This window comes from Rattus norvegicus, chromosome 2 (assembly GCF_021556685.1).
Source record: "Rattus norvegicus strain SHRSP/BbbUtx chromosome 2, alternate assembly SHRSP_T2T, whole genome shotgun sequence".
Lineage (NCBI taxonomy): Eukaryota > Metazoa > Chordata > Mammalia > Rodentia > Muridae > Rattus > Rattus norvegicus.
The window spans coordinates 217,598,637-217,621,022 of record NC_141535.1 but is presented as its reverse complement, the minus strand read 5'-3'; the positions used below and the strand labels follow the sequence as shown (position 1 = coordinate 217,621,022).

The window sequence follows — 22,386 nt, the reverse complement described above, 5'->3', positions numbered from 1 at the left end:
GTCCACTTTTATGGGTCTTTTTCTCCCCACCAAGACATGACAAGAAAGAGGCTGAATAAGAAAATCTAAAATATGGATCATGTTTTATTAAGGAGTGTTGAGACACTCTAACACATAAGGAATAGAAACCTATTTTGAGTTAGTTTTGTTCTCTGTGACCACCTTGGCTTACTGAAGAGACTGGAGTCAGGAATGGAAACTCAGGAGAATCAGGTTGGTGTCTAGAAACTAACCCAGAGGAGGCACAGGATGCCCTAACTTGTGTTAAGGATTCAAGCCACATTCGATTGGTTGGATCCTTGGGGTAGGGTAAGGGAGGAGGGAAAAGAGGAAAAATGCAAGCCAACTTTTGAGTATTAGGTAATGTTTGGGTTCTTAAGGGATATGTAATGCACAGCCTCTTGTACATGACAGATCTAGCATTTCACCATTCCCATCACCTTTTCACACAAGCAAAAGGGTCACAGGGTGTCTTCCCAAATGTTAACAAAACTCTCTAAAAATGATTAGACTTCTCCCCAAGTCAAACCATGTCTAGGTTTTAGTAGTCTGGTTTTTAGAACTTATTTCTTTCTACTTTAGTGCCCTTTTGTATCTTTAATCTTACAAAATATTATAAATCTTATAAAATACTATTATCAAATTTATGAGCATCAATGTGGTTTTCAGCAGGTAAGTTCTTGCTGCCAAGCCTAACAAACTGAAACTGAATCGACCTCCAGGTCTTACACAGTGGAAGAGACTGTGTTTCTCTGACTTTCACATGTATGTGTATACTGAAACATCACACACACAGAGAGAGAGACATATATAGAGAGGAACACAGAAACAAACACAGATACACACAGAGAGATAGACATACACACACACACAGAGAGAGAACACAGAAACAAACACAAATACACACAAAGAGACAGACAGACACACACACACAGAGAGAGAGAGAGAGAGAGAGAGAGAGAGAGAGAGAGAGAGAGAGAGAGAGAAACATAGAAGCACACGCAGATCCACACAGAGAGCTAGACACACACACACATGGACATGGACACATACAGAGACATACACACTGACACAGAGACACAAAAAAGTACAGATATAGGCACACATATACACAAATAATCTACCATTATAGAACTGTCTCATATATCTTAGCACATAGTCAATGAAGAGACTATTAATACTGGATTATGCACAGAATTATTGTATAAGCTTCTGAGAAAATCCCAGTAAACTACACATTAGGTTAATCTTTAAGCTCCATTGGTCATCGTGATAACAGAATGAATAAAGCCAGTTGAAAAATAGTGAAAGCATTACAATTCGGTTAATTATTTTTTTCTTCATGCCTTTTGGGGAAATTAATCAACTATTCTCTCTAGAGGCTTTATCCATCTGTAGACACGCGCATGGAATCTGTGTCTTCCTGATGTGCAGTGTTTTGCTGTTGTGTGAATGCACCTCGTAACTGTGGGCATATTTTGTTGCTGGTACTAAAGTCAACAAGTGTCTTCCTTCACTGTCGCCTGATTACCTCCAGGTGATGACACAGTGACAGGTGATGGGGGAGAATATCTCAGGCCAGAAGATCTCAAGGAGCTTGGTGATGACTCGCTACCCAGCAGTCAGTTCCTGGATGGCATGAACTACCTTCGGTACAGTCTGGAGGGCGGAAGATCTGACAGGTATTCACCAAACGTACATTAAGTTTCATAAGTACGCACAACACATCTTTTAAACATTTTCTTCTTCCTCTTTTTCTCTTTTTCTTTTGGTTTTTTAGAGATAAGGTTTCACTATGTAGCTCAGAATGGCAGGGAACTTTCTCAGATGAGCCTAGAACCCTCCACCCTTCCACCCCCCACTCAGCCACCTCAGTATTGGGCGTGCATTGTAGGCTCATATCACTCTGCCTGGCTCACCACATATTTTCTTGTGGTGATAGAGAATGTAGACACCAGTTAGTAAGCACCTGGGTGGATAGTTCACTCGCTTGACTGTACATCATCTCATTGATTTCTGTGACACCTTTTGAAGAACGGGAAACAAGTTCAAAGATATCAAACAATATAGCATAATCATGTTGGCTACTACAAAGAGAGAGTGAGCAAAGATCAAAAAGGCGTCCCTGCCTTTCAAGGCGATGTATTTAATCAGCGCTGCCACTTTTCTCTCTAGGCAAATCCCAAGGACGGTTTTGCCTGGCAACTGTGGTTAGCCTCTCCAGATGCCTCTGATTCTTACTTAACTCTTGGTGTTGTAATCTCTGTGCACACAAAAATGTGCTATGGAGAATAATAGAAAACAAGTGCAATGGGAAACTGCCCTGGAATTAACTTTTTTCATTTAAGGGAGGGGGGGAAGGAGAGGACAGGATCTAAAGAGGGGACCTGAGTCCTTAAGGGTCTCACTTTTGGAGACAAGTCTGAGGAGCCTTGCTAGCATTCTGAACTGAGTCAACGCTTTTTTGTTTATTCCTAACTGATACACCTGGCGCTTGCTACTCTCAGCCGCAAGATGACTAAGAACATTCTGGGCGCTTCTTCAGAAGTATGGCTGCTAAGCTGGGTCACGTGTGTGCTTGTCCATGTTACTGTAGTGTCTTCCCATCGACAGTCCCATGTTCATAGTGCAGAACTGACACTTTTGTCAGCCACTTTACGAGTTTCCCACGTATTTATCATTTAAGAAGGAGTCATCGATTCTGCACAAATAATGTCTGAAGGCAACTCGTTTGGGGGATCCCTTGAGATTCCAGATTCTGTTTCTCGTTCTTTTTTTCCTCTTCTTTTGCCCCTTTCTTTACTTTTTTTTCCTGTCTACTATGTAAGTTCATTCTTGATCTGGGCATACCAACATGATTAAAATATATTCGCTAAACTCAGAGCCTAATGGAGCCCTTGAAAGGGGAAGGCAGAAGGGCTCCCAACACCTCTGCAGGACAGAGACTCAAGCTTCCCGACAGGCAGTGTCTCCAAGCCAGGTGGACTGTTGAGCAGTGCTTCTGGGAAAGGCAGAAGGCACGGAAGCCTTCACCGCAGGGTTAGCTGAGGCTTGAGTTAGCCTGACCACACAGTGGTGCAGCAGGCTCGACCGGGACAGGAAGGGAGGCACACCTGCCTGTTGCCAGCATCCCTCTTCTGTGACACGGACATTCTGGTGGAGAGTGGCCGATGGGGTAGAGAGCTCAGTGGCAACATGCTGTTTGCTGGTGGTGATGACAATATCAAACTCTGACCCCCGGCTCAGCTGTAGAAAGAATTCCACAGTGACAATTTTGAGATGTGGGTGGTAAAATCGGTTGGGGCAGTTGAAGAAGAGGGGTTGTGACTCCTTGGTGTTGGTCGCTTACACAGAGGGTAGCCCCTCGGGATCAAGGCAAGGAAGGGGAAGCCCTTGGGAGGTAGAAGAGGTGACAGAACCCATGGACCATACATTAAGTTCTCATCCATCGACAGATTGGGATTTGTAGCTCGAGCTTCTTTTTTCTACTATAAATAATCTTTATTAATTTATTTATTCACTTTACAGCTTGATCACAACCCCCCTACATCCCCCTAGCATGGACCCCTTCCCTGTACCTCCTCCTTTTCTTCTCTGAGAAGGGGGAGGGTCCCCGGGTATCACCTCACCCTGGCTCCTCTAAGTACTGGAGGACTAGCTGTATCCTCTCCCACTGAGGCCAGACAAGACAGCTCAGTTAGGGGAATGGGATCTACAGGCAGGCCTCAGATCCAGGGACAACCCCCACTCTATGTTTCAGCACAAGAAATTATTTATAGCTTTGTGTGGATTCACAATAATCTATGAATAGCCTGATTAAGCTCAGCCAGAGAACAATTCATTTCATCAGTTTCTAATTATTTCTTAAAAATGCCCGATTCGCTCGTATTTTCCATTTTCAATCTAAAGTTGAGAATTATAACTTTCCATCGAGTGGGGAGGGAGGTTGAATGGCTTGAGACTTAGCATACAAAGACAGAGGCACGGAACGAACACTGCAGGCACTGTTCTTGGATTCCCATGTGCCCTTCTGGACCACCACATGTATGTACAAGCCCCCAAGTAGGTCTGCAGGCCGCATCTCATCTTCGTGTTTTATTAATTCCTATTTCACTTTTGCTCGAGCAGTTCGGTACATCACCTTTTTGGTAACCGTTCTCCTTTTTCATTATTCCTTTATTTGGTATGCTCGCCATAGTACCATTCCCAGGTAGGTATTACAGGCATGGAACCATGACCGTCCTGGACACATTCGCATTTCCCTGCTCTCTGCTCCCTGCTCCCTGCTCCCTGCTCACTCTGTGTGTGTGTGTGTGTGTGTGTGTGTGTGTGTGTGTGTGTGTGTACACGTGCGCACGCATTGGCAAATGCTGCTTATATACTAGAATTATAGATTTTCCCCTCAAATTAGCACCCCCCCACACACCCTGTGTGCTAAATGAGTAACTGCTAGAGTTAGGAGAGGTGACAGTGTCACAAGAACCTGCCCTACTCTCTCACAGTGCCACCTTGTGGCTGACAACACAGGATCAAGGCCTTCCCATAACAAACTAAGCAGCCTATCTATCTAGACTAGGAAAAGACATCCAACCACATCCCAGTGCCTAAAATAATCATAAATACAGAAGGATGAAAATGCATACATTTTAATGCATTTGGAGCAAAACCACAACCAAATACTGTCAGTTGGATTTTAATCCATTTATTATTGCTTACAACTGTCCAAATTCAAACAGGAAAGCTCCAAGTAACAAATTGCAGATGCTTCTTCAACCACACTGAAAAGTTTGTATCCTTACTTGTTCACTGGGGCTTCGAACTCTACAGGTTGAATGTCTAACAAGTATTATAGTTTCTTGAACTAGTAATTGTTACATTTACTCAACCCTACAAAGCAGTCTTGGGATAGAAGGAAAGTGTGCATGGAATCCCTCTTTGTATCCAGAGCTGTGGATCCTCCAAGTGAACAAATACATTTTAGTTTCTTTGAGCATGGTATTCTCAATGCATTAACTGAACAAGAGTTCTCCCTGAAGGAATGTCTTATAAATAAATGGTAACCCTGTTGTAACATATTTAAAATTGTTTGTCATGTTTCCCACCAAATGTGTGCAATTTATGACGCAGAGACTCAAACCTTTTCAAAAGTTTATTATTTCATCAGAGACAATTATGTCTCTGCTGTTAGAATATGCCGGCCATATTTACTTCATTTAAGTATATTCTGGTGGCATCATTAGGGGAGAAAAGAACAATTAGGACACATGAGCTTCACTCACTGATCAATTAGCATTTCAGACAGCAGGCAGCAGAGAAAGATCTATAAAGAAGTGAATGCTCAGACCATGGTCTTGTCCCGTTTCCTCCCTCTGTTTACATACTCTAATATCTACCCTTCGCTTTTGTGGCTGTATGCTGCTTTGTTTCTTTCTCCCTGTTAGTCTTTTAGGCAAGATAAAAATTAACTCCTTCTACTTCCTCTACATCAAAACCAGTTGAGAAAGACCCCAGAAGATGGAGGCAGGACAATCAAGTGTTCAAGGCTAGCCTGGGCTACATAGTGAATTCCAGACCAGCCTAGGTAATAGCTTAAGAGTCTGTCCCAGGAAAATGAAACTAATTATACCAACATAATGTCATTTTACTGTACAGATTGACTTGAAGGAATGGGTTATGCAAAGGACGATTGTTTTGCATTTGAGTCTATTATTTGGGATAACAAAAAATCAGATTTATCAAAAATATGAAACACCGAACAGCAAGGCCTTAATTGCACTTTGAAGCCCCACATCGCTTTTGGTCAGCGCCCGTTGGCGAATTGCTCTTGTGTTGGTGTGTGTCTGTCCTGCTCTTGCCTCTCATTCCCATAGCAACTGACACTCTTTAGGGATTCCTACAGGACACACAGGGCATGCAAAGGGGACACTGCTCTCCTCTGAGATAATAGCACTGTTGAGCTCACCCGAGGTAAACAGGAGGAACTCCACTTCCACAGGAAGCACGCATTTGGCCACAGTTCATGTCACTCTGTACCTTCCAGGGGAGGACACTGACATTCAGCTACTCGCAATTCAGAGAGGAAGAGAAAGTGCAAGGGAAGAGAATAGAACAATAAAGAGATTAAAAAAAAACCCTGTCTTTTCATTAGCTTTTGCTAATGAAGTCTCGTGGCTGCAGGGATGTTATTTAACACAGATTTAAGAACTATTACCTGCATAAAATTTCCCCCCACTGGCAAATAAGTGACAGTTGCCGGTTCCAAACACTTCTGGAAAGAAAACGAATCAGATTAGGAGTATCGAATGTAACTTGTGGATTCCCTGGTGCCCTTGCCGTTGAGTGTTAGGCACAGTCTGAGGATGTATTTCAGCTGCTGGGCAGAGACCTGGGTAAGGCCACTCTGAGACCTGTGTCCCCTGGAACTTGCACTGTTAGCTAATAGCGGGCTTTTTTCATTCTCCTGCTCGGCTCATATCACCTTCCCAACCCTCCACCGCTGTGGGTACATGACCATGACCTCCTGCCAACCTACCAGCCTCCGGTCCTTCAGTTCCGACAGGTCTCACACTCTGAGCCACGCATCGTACCTGAGGGACAGTGCCATGATCGACGACACGGTTGTGATCCCCAGCCACCAGGTACATGACTTTCTGCCTTTGCGTCTGCTTTCTGAACAACTTTTTCTGTATGTCCTAACACCACAGATGTGCAGTGGAGACCAGTTGGGGGTGGAGGTAGAGAGGAGAAAGCTAGAGGAAAGAACAACAACGACCTAAACCGACAAACCCGGGGTGAGAGATTTGAGGGTGTCCTGCAGCCTGAGAAATGTCTGCCAAATTTTCACTGAGCTTTTTTTTTCTCTATGAAATAATAATATAGTGTTTCTTCTTTCAGCCATATGGAGTTCCTCTCTGTAGATTTTATGTAAAGATCCGTGCTCTGTAAATAATATCTCCATTATGAGAAAAATTAAAGCAGGACATGTTTGTAAAATGAATGGTGCCTTGTAAAGTATCTTTTCGTGGCAATATTGAAGGCAGCTGTGAGAAAGGGCTTAAAGTTTAACTCTGGAACCTTTTAATTTTAAGTATAATTTGATGGATTGGATATGGGAAAATAGACAAACAGTAGCTTTCAAATACTCCACTATCTTATGAGTTAAAAGGGAGTGCACTAGAAGTGGTTCATTTCAGATTTGTTTCTTCTTCTTCTTCTTCTTCTTCTTCTTCTTCTTCTTCTTCTTCTTCTTCTTCTTCTTCTTCTTCTTCTTCTTCTTCTTCTTCTTCTTCTTCTTCTTCTTCTTTTTGATTGAAAATCTTCTAGGTCACAGTCCCTTTTGTTTTATGCTTTTTCAGGATTCCTTGTATTTTACTTGAATTTTGGAGTGTCGTTTTGTTCATTAAAGCCACTGTTCTTTGTGTGTAGGTGTCAGCCCTAGCCAAGGAGGCAGAAAGGAATTCTTATCGTCTGAGCTGGGGCACCGAGAACTTAGACAACGTGGCTCTTTCTTCCAGTCCTATTCATTCAGGGTGAGTGAGTCAATATTATGTATCCAGATCAAGAGGTAAAAAGAGACGTGAAAAGTCACAGCTTTGTTCAGTTGCTTTAGTGGGTGCTTAGCTTACAGAGGAGGTGCCCTTTGTTTGAACTTGTGAATAGCATTGCTTTTTCCAGTGTGGTTCCAGCTACGCCAATGAGACAGGGAAATGGGGCTGAACTCAGCATAGAAAGCCACTGTTGTAAAACAATGGGCAGCAACCGTTTGCTAACTAACTAACTGCTGGCCACTTCCTTACTGACCGCACGCAGTCTTTAGAGCCATCTTTTAAAAAGAGGCAAGGCCAGCTGCCTATTTGAACGTTTCAGTCTGCGAAGGTTAACTGTCTGTCCTTTGACATACACGTCTTTCCTTCCATATTAATGCACTGAAGGTCATGGCTGTGGAAGTGCAAGTCACACACATACACGATCGCACACATACACTGACATCGCGATGTAAAAGTTCGCAGCCACAGTGTCCTCTCGGCTGCACTTCCGGTGTCCTCTGTAGAGTGCAGTCTTGTCACTACTCAAACGTGAGAAGCAGACTTTGAGCAGTGCTCTGCAGCAGTCCCAAGGTCCTCCTTGGGATGTAGGAATTTAATACAGTACAGATTTCTTAAAGAATTTAAAATGCAATAGTTTATGAATTTTTTTTGCCCTCCTGTTTTAGCAATAGTATGGTAATAATTTGGTTATATTCATACTATATATTATATTCATATTATATTCATGTATATCTTGTGTGTTTTCTTTTAAGTGAAATTTCTACCCATATTTTACCAAAAAATGGGATACGTTGGTTTAAATTATTATCCCAAACTCCTTATTTGTGATCCCCATAACTGTTTTGAGCAGTAGGCCCTTTCTTCTTCCTAATGATTTAAAATAGCCCCCTTCCAGGGAAGTAGTCCATGACATTGTAAACATTTTGAACTTTTTAGTGTAACAGTCTACTAAACGCCACAGAGTATAAAATGAGACAGCTATTGAGAATAAACACCTTGCTTTCCTTGTTAAATACAATAGCTAGTTCTTGGTCTACCAAGAATTGCTTAGAAGAATTAAAAAGATTAAACTCCATTCAAACTTAATTACTTTAAGTGTGAAGTGAAGTAATTAAAGTCTCTGTTATAATTGGTCACAAAACCTAACATTGCCTTCTCTTTCTGAACGCTCCCCCCATGTAAGTAAGAGAGAAAAGAGGTCTGGGCTTCAACAGTCGAGGATAATAGATAAGAATCCAGACTCCGTGCCACCAAATTAAAACATTATTTTAGGTACAGTGTAACCAACTACCTACCGGTAGCTGATTTTTTAAAAAGTGAATGTTACAGTAATAGTTTAGCTTCCAAATTAATTATTACTCTTAAAAAGGAAATTCTTAAACTTCAGTGTCCACCAATATCCAATTTATTTTACCAATCTAAATAATACCTATGAGCTATAATGATTAGATAATGATTACTTATTGTGGTTGATTACTGGTAATGAACCATCAGCATAGAAAAACAAAAGAAAGAAAGAAAGAGGGAGAAAGGGAGAAAGAAAGAAAGCTATAAAAATTGGTCTTCAGCAAACCAGCTCTTCTGAATTTCAAATGTTTATTTGAGTGACTCTCAGTCAGTCAAATCAGTGTGGGGGCTTAAAAGTCATCAGTGTCCAGGGCTGGAGAACTATCTTAGCTGCCAAGAGCACTGTCTTGTCTTCCAGAGGATCCAGCTTCAATTCCCAGTACCCACATAGCAGTTCACAAATGTCTATAATTCCAGTTCTAGGGGACCTGGGACCCTCACACAAGAAAAACACCAATGCACATCAAATAAAAATAAATCATTAAAACATCAATGTGCAAGCTGCATCCCAGTCCCGTTACACTAGAACCTCTGTTCTCAGGTTCCTGGGCATTGCTACCTCTGAGTTCAGGTTACTGAAATTGTTAGAAAGGGAAAACTTCTGCTCAGTCAATCAAGCAGAGTACATGTCTGGTTCTCCAGAATGTTCTTACCCACTTTAATTCTTCATACATTTGCCAGCTCTGCATAGCACTGGACTCGGCTGTTCAGGACAGTAGGTAGTGTTCTTTGAAGTCAAAAGACAGGGTGACAGAGAGGATGATTAAGACTGTGCCTTGACTTCAGACTGATCTAAATTCAGACCCTGATACTGACTATATGTGGCAGTGGGTACATTGTAAAAAAAAATTCTGATGTCCATTTACTTATTTCTAAAGTAAGTGTTACAAATTTATTCTGCTGGGGAGATTTTAAACAGTAAATGCTTATAACATCATTAGATTTTACCTAGAAACAGGGAGTACTCGACAGAATAGCTTTTACTTTTTCTGTGTTCTCCTCAGACACTTTCCACACTTCTCATAAACTACAAATTAGTTAAATAAAATGTGCCCTGAGTCTTCTAATGACAGCATAATGTCTTACATATTCAGTTCATGATGGAGATAGGGGCTTGTTTCTACCAGGTAGCATCATCTACTTATGTCTCTACTGTAGTGGTAAATGTCATGGTGCTACAAGTGACTTTAAGGGAAGGGAAATTATGCTTGAAAACCCAGAGGTTCTCAGGGCTGTGATGTTTAAAAGTGATATTTCCATCAATGTATATAACATTCATCATATTCTTGTAACATTGACTTTTTATTATCATATGCTAGGTTCCTAAGCAGTAGCTGCTAGATATTGCTCACGGATCTGAGTTTTAATCTATCTAAAATGTAAGGAAAGGTGACTTTTTGGTAAGGGGATAGTGCAGAGAACTTGTGATTATATCCAATGTGTCCTTGAGGATGCTGCTGCATTAAATCCAATAGCTGTTTTACCTTCAAGCTGCAGCTTCTCCCGCTGATGAGGAATTGGTAGTTTATCTCCACTTCATGGTTGCCCCTAGCAGAGAAGGCCTGGGTCAATGATTAAGGTGCACGCCTATAATCCAAGTATTTGGGAAGCAGAGGCAGGCCAATTGTTGTGAGTTTGAGGCCAGCCTGATCTAAAGAGCAAGTTCCAGGACAAACAGTGTTACACAGGTGAATCCTGTGGCAAAAAAGCAAAACCAACTAAACAAACAAAACCAAAACAAAAACCCACCAAATAAAAGAAAGAAAAATAAAAAAGAAGAATTAACTTCACAATTCTTAATTGCATGTCTGCATAGTGCATTGGCTGGTGTGAGGCAGTTTCTACCAATATCTAGCTTTGTAACTCACTTTTAATGTTTTTCTGAAAGTCTCTGTAATGTTTTAATGACAGCCAAATGCTGAGAATTAAATATCAACTTACTGGGTGTTAGGACATGCCACAGTAAATTAAAACTCTAAGTAAGGGAGCTTTTAAATCATGCTGAAGACGTTTTGTTGTAACCCTTGAACACACACACACACACACACACAACACTCACACACACACACATACACACACACATAACACACTCACACACATGCACACACCCAAAGAGTCACAAAAATGTATTTAAATGCAAATCACAGAACGTTTAAGGCAACCAAATCTCTTCTGCACGAGACAACATAGCATAAACGCTCCCAGAAGCACCCCCAGCGTTTAATTGTTCCCATTTCTTAAAATATCTTGGGAGTTCTTTTTGACCCATGAAGGCTAATTCTTTCAGATGGAGAAAATCGTTTTATAAAGTGGCAAGTCAACTCTTCTAGAAGACTGTATTTCTGGTTCATTGAAGAAATATGTTTGCGTATGTCATCCAACATTGGAATGTTGTGAAACTCCGTGGGTTAGGAGTAGGGATGAGACATTAGGTTCAGGGACCACAATGCTCAAAGCAGTCAATGAAGCCTTGGGGAGAAGCACTAAGATTATGTTTGCATAGATCTTTACTACCCAATGGTAGGTGGTTAATGTTACCTACTCTGCACAGACTAGGCTGTGTCTGTCACAGAAGGTATCCTTTAAGTTATATCTTTCCTGTTTCTTCTGCTATAGCCCAACAGGGAATTACCTTTTCTGAAAAGTATTCAAGAATTTCCAATGAACAGCGATGGAATCAAAACGAGATCCATGGAATCCAAGACTTTATACTGTCTTTATAATGTCACTTGGTGCTTTTTGGCTTCTTGAGCACGTAGTCTTTACTGAGTGTCCCCAGGAGCCAATGCTAACTAAGGCTTCACTTCCGTATCCAGTGATTATGTAACTTCCTCAGCTTCCTAAACTGGGATGAGCCACAGAGGCCCCGAAGCTTTTCCTTCCCTAAGCGTGTGGACAGTGACATCTCTGTTATATTTATGTAGAGTGATATCTTACTTGTATTTCCATCTTTTTTCCCCCAGTGAATACTGTGTTTGTATATGAGTTAATATTTCAATCAAAGTCACATCTGATTTCATTCTTTATATTTCCCTTATTACCTCTTTCTCTGTGCTAAAGTATCTATTCTGTTGCAGCCGCGCCTCTCCATGTCTTGACCGTGACAACAGCAGGTGAACCTCTGCGTAATTCCTTCTCTGAACATGTGGCCCCTCCGGTCCCCTCCCTTTGCCATCTCCTTCTGCATATGCTCCACCTCAGGATGCTTTAGTGTTGACGATGTCTAGCGGAAGAGATGTAGGGGTTTAAGTTCTCCAAATTGAGCCCGTTGCTCTCTTTCCCAAAGGGAAAGTGGGTATATTTAACGCCAACAGTTATTAGGTTAGCTAGACCAACATTAAAAAGGACTCCTACGTTGGTCATGGCCTCCACATCCCAGCTGCTTTTGTGAGGAAAAATGCTACATCCCAACGGAAAGCTTGTTTTCCCATGACTATGCAAATCGGTGGAGCTCTTTCAAAGTTTTATTAAAGGTTGTTGATTTTTTTAGTAGCCCTCAGACATTTTCTTCTTGGTTTTGCTTTTATCTTGCCATATTCTGTGTGAGCCTTATTAATGGTACTTTTCTGCCAGTTCTGTTTTAAGCTCAACCTTATTGAACTTTTGGGATTTTTGGAACTCGTGATATGGAATGACATCCCCAACATTGTAAATAAAGCAAATATCCTATGTAATTTAGATGAAGCTATTTTTAAATTTTCTTTTGGGCTGGTAATTAAAGGATTTTTTTATTCTGTGGCCATCTGTTACGATAATCTGGGCTATCCCTCTGTAAATAAGACAATTTTATATTTTCATTCTAAAAGTTCAATTAATCTTTTCATCTTTTCTCGAACATGGGGATTGGTAAATAATTATTGAACGATTTAAACAAATTTGAACTACTATTTTCAGTGTCATTTTTCATCTACTTTTTGGCTCGTGGAATTTGGAGAACTAGGGAGTGACGGAGGAGGAGGACCCTGGTGTGGTTCCGAATGGTACCACCGAGTCAGAATTGATGCCAGGCCCTTTGCTGTGAACATGGCATCACTGAAGCACCCTGATGAATCTTTTCTCTTGTCTTTCACCCAGTGACTAACTCCGAATGCTGCAGTCTCCTCCCTGTTCCCAGCCCATGGTGCTAGATGAATTAAATGGAAATTTGAAGGACCAGTAACTTTGGGGTGGACAGGACAATCCTTAAAAGTCCGACTCCTTGTTTTCTCCTGCCTCCTCTGAAGCATGTACTGGTTTAGCTAATGAAATTGCATATTTATCAGCAAGTCCCCTGTCTAATAAAAGTGAATTGCATTTGCTTTTATTCCTTTTTAAATTGTGACAACATTGTATCTCACAATTTAGAAAACTTCAGAGTTTCTACTTTGCATGACTGCTGTCATTTGAAGAGTCAGAACCATCAGAGCCAATGTCCCCTTGCTATTTTTTTCCCTGTGTAACAGTTTTAAGTCAATGTCTAATGAAATATGCCTACACATTTTTAGCGAAGAATCTAAATAACTATAGGTCAAAAACTATATTGACCGGAGCTGAGAACAGTTTGCTTTCCAATTAGGAAATCTTCCAGAGCATCCAAAATCAAACATTTAAGTAGATTGTCTGATCTAGTCAGCAATTAACTGAATCTAATTTGCAGCATTAGGCAGTAAGTTAAGAGAATGTATTCGCCCAAATCCAATAATTCATGCTTAAGGAAACAAGAGTTAACAAAGTTGTCAAGTTTCTTGACTGTGGTTACAAAAATAGTTCAAAACAGAGATAAGTCTGGGCTGGAAAAGAACATGGAGCCATAGCAGCCCGTGCTGCTATAACAGAATCCTCATAATTTGATAATGTAGCCAAATTCTATTGACGACATTAAACTCCTTAGCACAGATGTACTTTGAATGTTCTTAATAAGTTTTTTTCCAAAATGTTTTTAGATGACTTATGACATATATTTTAATTATCATGAGATTTAAAAGATAAAACAAGCAAAATAGAAGAAGAAGATGGGGGCAGTCATTTATTGAATTTGTACTCTTTACCCACACACGACTTACTTGTCCCCATAGCTGTGGGTGGTGATAGGGTCAGGGACCAGGGACCAGGAGGCTTCCGTGACATACTCCAGACTACAGAGCTGAGCTTTCAGTCCACAACCTATCTCCTTTACACATAGATGCCTTGTTAGGCTTCCTCCAGTTCCTTTCATCGGTAAATATTTGCAAGAATCAGATCGTCTCATTTCTAATGTCCCCCAAATGTGAGAGTCATATTCATTCGGTTCACTCTAGCAAGCGAGCGGACCTATCTCATGAGTCACCCCTTTCATCCTCTCTCCTTACCCCACAGTCCTTACAGAAAAAAGTTCCTGCCGTGTTGTCCCTGCTTCATATACTGCAGAACTGGCTTCTAGTTCCCTCAGCCATCCAGGTAGTGCTGCCTTCTGGTATTCTGCCATTTTGGATGAAAATCTTCAAACGCTTACCCAGTTTTGTGCTAGAAACTACTGGAATCTATATGTTAGTTTGCTGGCTTTCCCAGTAAACTTCTATGGCATCAGGAAATGAAGTCCAGTCTGTTTCTCCTACTCTTCCTACATAAAAAAGAGGTCTTGGGAGTACACAGTTAAGTTCTGTCTTAATTAATCATTTGATAATTACATTATGAGTTAAATTTGGACAGAGCATTTTACAGCTGGGCTAAGCGTTAACACCCTCTGTTCCTTGACAGTTAGTGGTCGTGTCTTCCAGCCATCTCTCCTTCTTGGCATCTTTCTGTTTTACTTTTGTTCTCTTTTCTCTCCATTTCTAAGGGAAATATCTCCACTGGAGTTTGTGTTTGTCTGGCAGCCTGTGTCATTTCTTCTCTTACTTGGCAAAATAGTAGGCTTACACTCTTCGGAAGTCTGCCGTTACCCCTGAATTACGCAGACTGCACACTTGATTCTACCAATTGGCTTTGCATCTGACTCAGTGCCTAGGATGGTTTCCGGGATCGCTAATGACACAGGCATGATTCCTGGGAGGTGTATCTGAGCGCTACATCAGCCCTCAAGTTCTGTGATTTTAATTTCTCCCTTCTCAGTCTTTCTTCATACAATCTTGTAATTATTTTTTAAACTATCTTACGAGATTCAAACTATTAGTTTTCACAGTCTGCCATTTTTTTTAAACAAGTTTCTACCCAGGGAATACGTCAGATCTCTCAGTTCAGCAGAAATCTATGAGGTGGATGGTTTTAAAATCACACATAGTACTTTCCAGTCGCTTTGCTGTGTCTGAATGTAGAGATTTGAGTGAATCCTGATTGTAATAACAGGCCAGACACCAAACTGTTCACTTACCTCATGCTTCAGCCTTCTCTCTGTCCCATGTGCGTACACACCATTTGTCACAGCCTGCCTCTTCATTCTTACATTCATTCATCTATTCAAAAATTATTCTTAACTCCCTACTGTGTGTTGTCCCCATAATGTACTGAATACTCGGGGGCGGAGACTGTGTTCTCTGTTGTTACAGCCCTTAGATGCCACCTTGATGGACTGATCGGTCTTGTCTTATTGACCAAAGCAATTAGCAAGCAGGTCCAAGCAAGAATGAAATCAGAGAGTGACATCTTGGCTTTGAGTGTGACTTTCTTGGCACAGCTCTTGACATTTAGGGGAGATCACACAAAAGGATCATGGAAGCAGAAACCAGGGAGGAAGGAAGAGGGCTTCTGTGGCATCACACCAGGGAAATTAATAGAACATGTCAAGGGCATGGCTGCTGATTCGCTGTCTCGAAGACAGACCACCAGAGTAGCCTGCACGTCCTTTTGGGTAGAAAATTGATATCCTGCAGACCAGAATTCCATCCCTAGAATAATACCATGGAAATAAAAGGGCCTGGGACATGAATGTATAAACCTTGTAACTTCCTTCAAAACACATAGATGCTATGAGGGTCCTTGACACATAATAGTTCTCATTTCAGCACCTATATTCCTGGCTCACAGTAATCAAGATTTGAAAAATTCACTAGGTGTGATGATGCATTTATAATCATAGAACTTTGGAAGTGAAGGCAAGGAGTTCAGGAGTACAGGGTTAAGCTCGCCGATGTAGAAAGGTTCAAGCTAGCCTGTGCTACCTGAGACCCTATCTCGAAAAAAATAGAGGAGGGAGGAAAATCAAAGGAAGTATTAATGTCAATTATCAGTGAGTCAGAAATATTGCAGTGAGGTTAGATATCCTGCTAGCTGAAACTGCGGCATTGTAAGACATCCACCTTTAAATGAAAATCATTATAAACGTATTCAAATAAAAAATAATAATAAAGGCAAATCTGCATGTTCACCTGGAAGTATTTCCCATTCTTCTTTTGAGCAAATGTGTATTTTTAAAAGTATTTCAGAAAGAAAATACTTAGGAATTCATATAGTCAGAAAAGCTGCAACCTGTTTCCCACTGTGTTTTGATAATATCCAGAACACCAACAGTTGACGTACGGTGAACTGTTGCTTGTGCATAACAACAGCTCTCACCCCTCCTGAAAGCTTAGCAACCAGGGGAGAATGGTAGGCCTAGGCTGGCTCCTGCATGCGGTTTCATGCTGCATGCCGTGCTTCAGAGGGTACTCCGGGCTTCCCCGCACCCATTTCTCTTACTAGCAACAGGTTTTCTGTTCAATGGCGTGTCTAATGCATTCTGTGTTCTGCTGCAAAGAGGATGCTATGATATTTCACTCTCCTAAAAATAACATCAATGTACTGCGTTTCTATCCCACCACTTACTTCGATGGAATACCTTTCAGATGTTTTCAGTGTTGTCGTGGAAGCAATATCTAGGCGTGTTGTCTGGCTTGGTGGGGCTCTCCGTATCTCAGGAGACCTATAAAACGCCTATATGTTGCTTTCATTCTGTCGTGATTGTGTAAACTTCGCAAACGCATCGGAAGTGGGAGAACACTGAAGTGCTTGTGGATGAGCCTGCGTAGTGTTCATACACATCCTCGTGTACATGTACACAGCAACTAGATTATTGTGCTATTTAATTTTTTTGCTCCTATAGGAGGTGCCTGCCCAAGAGGCCTTGGTGAGTGTCATGATGACGACAAGCATTCTAGCTAAGCTGCTCACAGATTTGTGACCACCCCCTACCCCAAAGAAACTTAAGAGTTTAGATCCTCACTCAACAGCCTGAGCCACCTGAGATTGCCGTTCCTTTTGCCATGACCAATGAGCAGTAGAGGAAGCAAAAGTCACAGAGATGCTCTTGCAAGCTTAAATGAGTTTCCACTCCAGCTCATTATTATTTGAGGGAAATCATGGTACACAAGCACCTCTGTCAGTATGAGCGCAGGCTGCCCATGCTGGATTTACCAGACAGATACATAGCCAAGGGGGCTCTGCTTGTTTCTGCCATTCGCCTTCTGTTTCAATTAGAATGGGTTAGCACAGAGGCCTCTTAAAGGTGCCAATGCAATTTTAACCAGAAAACTGGTTGGTTCTGTTTAAGGCAGGTTTTAATATCTCATAACCAGTTAAAGATCTGCATCCTGAGAAGGACGGTTTGCGGGCAGGACACAGTGGCAGTCTGGATTTGACCTTGCAATGTGGCCTTTAGGTTGTTCTTTCAATTGTGACGTTACACTGAAATAAGCTAAACAGGTGTAAAGTTGAATAAGCTTTAAAAAAGTACAATTTGGTCTTTATTTGAACATGTGGATTCCCTAGGACAGATAAAAAGACAGAAGGCTTGCCCATGTTCTGAGCAATTCCCTTCCAGTTACCAACAAAAATTGGAATAATCCTTTGGTAGCATATGAAGATTATACACAAATTTTAAAAAAAATAGAAATTAGGATATTAGTATAAACTTAAAAAATGCCTTTCCAAAAAAATGCTTTTCCACATGGCATTTACATTTGAAAGAATTGTTCTGAGAAAATAAACAGTATGGAGAAAGCTAACCTCACAGAGCGTGTTTATCTCCTGTGCTGCTTTGAAGTACGTTTAATATTCCATTTCGGTTTTCAGTTTCCTAGTCAGTTTTATGGTGGATGCCCGTGGTGGTGCCATGCGAGGGTGCAGACACAATGGGCTCAGAATCATTATCCCACCTCGGAAATGCACAGCCCCGACTCGAGTCACCTGCCGCCTTGTGAAACGCCACAGACTGGCGACGATGCCACCCATGGTGGAAGGAGAAGGCCTGGCCAGCCGCCTGATTGAAGTCGGACCTTCCGGAGCTCAGTTCCTTGGGTAAGGGTTTCCCATAAGCCTCCTACTTAGTCTCCGATGGGCTTGTGCCCTCTACCCGAGATCAATGGGATGCAACACGAAAGGTATGTCAAGCCGTGTTGAAAAAAAAATCGGCTGTAGCGACTTTTTCTTTTTGAAAATTGGAAGCAGTGCCTTGATCCTTGACTTCACTTCCATGCCTCCACGGTCAGGGGCCAGTGAGTTAAACATGCACATTGCTGGTACTTTTTCTTGGACGTGGGAATAGCTACCAGAATTGCCAGTGGGGTAACTATGTGGTTTAGGCATTGGTAGGTATTGCTGCTTCTTGTCTGCGGCTCAGAGGCAAAATGTAAAGAAACGAATGTGCTTCGTTTGAAATCGCTTGCTATGAATCCAACTGCCACCGTCTCTTTGGACAGCAGCCTTCCGCTCAATGCAGTAGGCACGTCAGTCATGGAATATCGAAAATTCAGCCTAAGTGATTTTTTTTTTCTTGTTCTCAAAATTGCTACCCTGAGCTATTACGTCGCCATGTTAAATGAAAATATAAGATCCACCTTTGCCATTGCTCATTTTGGCAATTTTGAGCAGAAATGGTCATTTCTCCTTTCTTCTGTCTGTCTGTAAGGCTGCTGTCATACAGAGTGGCACCTCAATGTGTCAAGAGGTGTGGGCTGCCACCAAATGGTGACAAAAGAAGGAAGCTCGGGAGTGGGGACAAGTTTCAAATAATCCTGAAACATACTAGTTTTGTTTAAGTCTTGGTGCTTAAGACTGAGGGAAATTTCTTACTAATTAGGATGCCTTCCGATGTGGTCAATGTCATACAGGGGAGAGTTGCCTGCTTTAGAACTCTGGGAATGTTCTAAAGCCTGTAATTTGGGGCAAATCGTTAACAGGTTGCTCCAAATTACATTTACACCCGAAAGGGGATGTGTTGCTAGTTCCCCCTTGTAGAACCCACCTCTCCCAGCTTTGATCAGGCAGAGCCTTGGAAGGAGCCAGTGAAGTTCTGGGTCGCATCGGAAAATGTCTCAGTGGTTGGAGTCTTTGGGTGCTCAGTACGGAGCCTGACCGCCCGCCCCCGCCCCCCTCAGGTAGTTGTCGGCCTTCTGACAGCCTTCAGGGCTGTTGAGGAACATCTCTGAAAACGTCTTGCTGCTCTACAGAGTTTTTATTGTATTCCCAACAGTTTCGACTTTCCTGAAGGACAATTTTTCCCCTCCATTTTTGGCTAGCGCCCTGGCAGTGAAACTCACCAGGAGCAGACTTGTCAGCCATGCGCCCTCCTGGCACAGAAGCGCCTCCGTTGTACACTCTGGGTGTCGGTTCTCTTGCTCTTTGTGACCAATGGAGGGGGCAGAACCAAACGCAGTGTGAAACCAAACTTCACCCTGCGCTGCTGTGGTTCTGTGGACACGGTCCCTGAAGCTCACTTCTGTTCTTTCTTTCATTGCTGCTTCGGATGTACTCAGTAAACTTCACCTGCCAACGGCTCCTCCCCCACTTAATGAGGGAGAAAGTTTGGTCAGCCGCATCCTTCAGCTGGGGCCTCCTGGAACCAAATTCCTTGGGTAGGAGCGACTTAAAAGAAATTGATGGCTGCTGGCCCCCATTCTTCTCCTTCTTCTGCGATATGATTTCTCTTTTCGTCATTGTGCCCATGACATGTCCCTCTCTATTATTTAAACTCTGTATAACCTATCTTTAGTGGACCATTTCTGACCCTTGTGGTATGTGACTTTTATTTTTTGAGTGACGTTCTTTATATCTTCTCCCTTAAAGTGCTGTGACCTTCATTTTCGTTCAAGCATGAGATTTGCCTAGTTGTACTCTCTGTGCTAGTGATGATGTCGTTATGATGAGTTTGGAATCTGTCTCAAAGCAACCTGGACTCAAGAATGGAAGGCCTCTGTCTATGTTGAATGTGACCTAAAGATCATAGGACAGTGCATGGTCCGGATCCCGAATGTAATAGGCATTGGACACCTCTGGGCTATTGACTGAGTGGCTCATTAGAGCCACCAGGTGTGCACATGCCTATTGATTTCTTGAATGAAGACAGTGTGAGCAAAAGCCACAAGTGCATGGCTCATTAGCACAAGTAGTCTACCGTTCTGACATCTCATTTATAACACATTGGATTATGCAATGTCTGAGCCATTGTCTCTCTTAGCTCATGTTGTCATTTTGCACCTGTAGAACATGTTTTTAGGAGATTGGCATACATTGTAGACATGCATGTACATTTCTTTTGGTTAAATGTGCAACACCTACATTTATCAAAGGAGACGTTCCAGAATGCCACATGCACCCACAGGGAAATATCATTTGGCTTAACGTAGAAGCATGTACTTGAGGACCAATGCCCCTGAGGTGGAGTGTCACAGTGCCACCATCTGTTAGTCGTTGGGCTCTGGAGGAGCGCCCACTGTGTCCCTGCCCCTAGAATGAGCAGAATTCCAGGTCACTTTGCAACAGAACGTGTTGAGCTGCTTGTCCTGGGGTTGGTTATCCTGTCTACACTGAGTGTTCTGCATTGCTATATCAGGCCCGTGATTGTGGAGATCCCTCACTTCGCCGCTCTTCGAGGAAAGGAGAGGGAGCTGGTGGTCCTGCGCAGTGAAAATGGAGACAGCTGGAAAGAGCATTTCTGTGAATACACTGAAGATGAGCTGAACGAAATCCTTAATGGCATGGATGAAGGTACTTTTGGGTTAGGGGGTCTAAAGGAAATCTAAGGTGGAGGCATGAAGATTACACGCTGCTTTAAGATCATCTAGCTGTCCGTGTCCTTGTGTGCACGCGTGTGCCTCCTAAGGTATTTTATTTACTCCATTGTCTGCTGTGTTCCAACTGCAGCGAATCTTAATAGACAATCCCTTTTCTTAACTGTGCTTATGTTAAATGCAAGAAAGTAAAGCCTTTTAAGGTATCAAATGTCTCATTTTAGCAAATATTTGCAGTATGCTTCTATCTTTTAGTGAAAACTTTGTTGAACCTAAAACTAACAGTAGAGTGGATGTTGTTTCATGACAAACGGTACACAACTCGGTATGCTCTTGGCAGTGAGGGGATGGGTTTGCATGGCTTTGTGGTTACTTGTGGTGCCATGAACTTATTATTAGGGTTAGCATTTTTCCTCTATGCAATTTACTAAGGGGTCTTGAGAATGAGCCCCTCCCTCCTGCTAAATAAATATTTCCATTTGTGGCTGAAGAAATTGAACAATACTGGGTATGATGTATGGTCTAGATCCTGAGTATAATTGGCATTGAATACAATAACAATTGAGTTATTGGTTGAATGGTTCACCGGAGTCGTGTGACATTTTAAATACCAAGTTAGAAAAACTAGATGTTTAAGAAACTAACTTTTTAAAAGTTCTAAGTATTCTGTTGAGATACTTAGTCTACCTATGACTACTATCTTATACAATAATGTAATTTCCTTTAAGCTTTCTACTATTAAAGAGACAGGAACATTAGGCTTATTCAGTCATTCTTATGGAGACTTATGGAAGACCGGCTTGCACACAGATATATCATATACATATCTTCATACAGATGTATCATATACACATCTTCACGCAGATATATCATATACATATCTTCACACAGATGTATCATATACACATCTTCACGCAGATTTATCATACACATATCTTCACACAGATGTATCATATACATATCTTCACGCAGATTTATCATACACATATCTTCACACAGATGTATCATATACATATCTTCACACAGATTTATCATACACATATCTTCACACAGATGTATCATATACATATCTTCACACAGATTTATCATACACATATCTTCTTGTGGAACTTTGCCTTCAAATGAGAACTCCAAACTGTAATCCCCAAATCTCTTCAAACCATTTAGGCACTGATTGGAATACCTGTTTGACTGGAGGGAGGGGCTCATCCTTAGACTCCATAAATTGCAGAGAGGAGAGGTGCCAGCCCCAGTGCATGGTGCATGCCACTTCAAGTAACTACAGAACAGAAAAAGGCCCTTGCCTCATTGCCAGGAGCATGCCATGTTTGTAGAGGGCTAGAACAAGGGGCAAAGGGCAGCCCTCTGTCAAGTTTATCTGCGAGGAGCAGCCTGCCTGCAGCTCCTTCTTTATCTCTTTCTGCTCCTGTTGGGGTTGAATAAGAATAAAGGATTGGATGTCAGGAAGTGCACTGTCTGGTATGTAGGTCAGTTTCTTCAAAGCGAAGTGAAAGGATCAGAGTTCTTGTCAGTGAAGGTGACAACATCCAGCT

General features: G+C 41.9%; 1 protein-coding gene across 51 annotated transcripts in view; it reads left to right on the top strand.

The window, feature by feature from the left end:
- The window catches only part of Ank2 (ankyrin 2), a 575,390-nt gene that overhangs the window by 512,011 nt on the left and 40,993 nt on the right, over positions 1-22,386 (top strand). For 21 of the 51 annotated variants that reach the window (XM_087627845.1, XM_087627856.1, XM_087627853.1 and 18 more), the window contains 5 exons: positions 1,538-1,682; positions 6,536-6,638; positions 7,426-7,529; positions 17,898-18,122; positions 20,656-20,810. In XM_087627845.1, the coding sequence (XP_087483971.1) occupies positions 1,538-1,682; positions 6,536-6,638; positions 7,426-7,529; positions 17,898-18,122; positions 20,656-20,810 (732 nt within the window). 51 annotated transcript variants of the gene reach the window in all.